This window comes from Dipodomys ordii, unplaced genomic scaffold (genome assembly GCF_000151885.1).
Source record: "Dipodomys ordii isolate 6190 unplaced genomic scaffold, Dord_2.0 Scaffold31, whole genome shotgun sequence".
Taxonomy (NCBI): Eukaryota; Metazoa; Chordata; class Mammalia; order Rodentia; family Heteromyidae; genus Dipodomys; species Dipodomys ordii.
Window position 1 is genome coordinate 2,242,745 of NW_012267247.1, and position 1,309 is coordinate 2,244,053.

The 1,309-nt window shown below is 35.1% G+C and overlaps 1 protein-coding gene across 4 annotated transcripts in view; it reads right to left on the bottom strand.

Annotated features, from left to right (window-relative positions):
• Window positions 1-650, bottom strand: part of Rhot1 (ras homolog family member T1) — a 63,337-nt gene extending 62,687 nt beyond the window's left edge. For all 4 annotated transcript variants that reach the window (XM_013016523.1, XM_013016520.1, XM_013016521.1 and 1 more), the window contains exon 1: window positions 545-650. In XM_013016523.1, the coding sequence (XP_012871977.1) occupies window positions 545-601 (57 nt within the window). In that variant the 5' untranslated portion in view covers window positions 602-650. The remainder of the gene's footprint in view (window positions 1-544) is intronic.
• Window positions 651-1,309: the final 659 nt, after the last annotated feature.

A 1,309-nucleotide genomic window follows, 5' to 3' on the forward strand; every position in this document is an offset into this window, starting at 1 on the left:
AAAAAAAAAAAAAAAAGAACACACACACACACATATGTATAATATATGTATATATATGTTGTGGAACTTGGAACTCAAGGACTGGGCACTGTCCCTGAGCCACTTTGTGCTTGCTCAAGGTGAGCGCTCTACCACTTGAGCCACAGTGCCACTTCAAGTTTTTGAGTGGTTAACTGGAAATGAGAATCTCACAGCACTTTTCTGCTCAGGGTGGCTTTGAACCACAATCCTCAGATGTTGGCCTCCTAAGCAGCTAGGATTATAGGGGTGAGCCACAAGCACTGGTCTCAAAAACATTTTTTAACTATTAATATAAAATATCAATATAAATAAGATTCCATTAATAACCTGAAAAATGCATTTTTCTTTAATAAATGCCTAGAAAAAGTTTAGAAGCCAACTACAAGTTTTCTTTGTTATTTGGTTCAGATGACTCACAAAATACAGAAAATTCGTTGCATCCCACATCATTACCCTCTCCTAATCAGAACTTCAAGTAAAAATTTGCCAACACTAAATTTCCAAATCAAATGATGAGACATACCTCCACACACGTTTCTATTTCTGTATATTGGTTCATAATAGGAAGGATGGTCTCCATGCTACTATATTCCACCAAATCAGATTTGTTCCCAACTAGTATTAAAGGCAGCCTGAAACAAAGTAAGTTGCATAAGGAAGGTAAGACATTAAACTTACATTTTAATTTATATCTTAATCTATCTTAACTAAAAACTTTAATCTCCCCAACATAAAGCCTCTACATTATTCAGGTCAAGCATTCCAGTGAAACAGGTTCATTAATTCATTCAACACATATTTACAGAGTATTTATTATAAGAAGCTACACACTCAGACAAGAACTCAAGACAGAGGAAAGTCCTCACCATTTGAATAACGCAAATCACAAAAATAAACAAATATAAATAATTTCCAAATCAGTATTATGAAAGAACTCCATAGGGGACCATAGAGTAATGAGAGGAAGCTAATTATCAATAGCAATCAAGGAAAGACTTCTCTGAGAAGGTGGCTTTTTAGGGGGAAAAAAAAAAGGACAAGATGGAATCTATCATGTAACAGGGAAGAGCTAACTGAGAAGAGACAGCATGTCCAAAAGCTCCATACCAAAAGAACATTCTGGAGGGGTTAAATAATGGGGGAAAAAATGCCAAAGTGGAGAGCACTAAGTATCAAAAAAGGGTTATAATATAGGAATGGAGAATCAAAGGACAAATACCTAATGATTTACAAGCTGCAGTAAGGAATATGGATTTTATTGTTAGTGTGAATGGAAAGCATTGAAAGG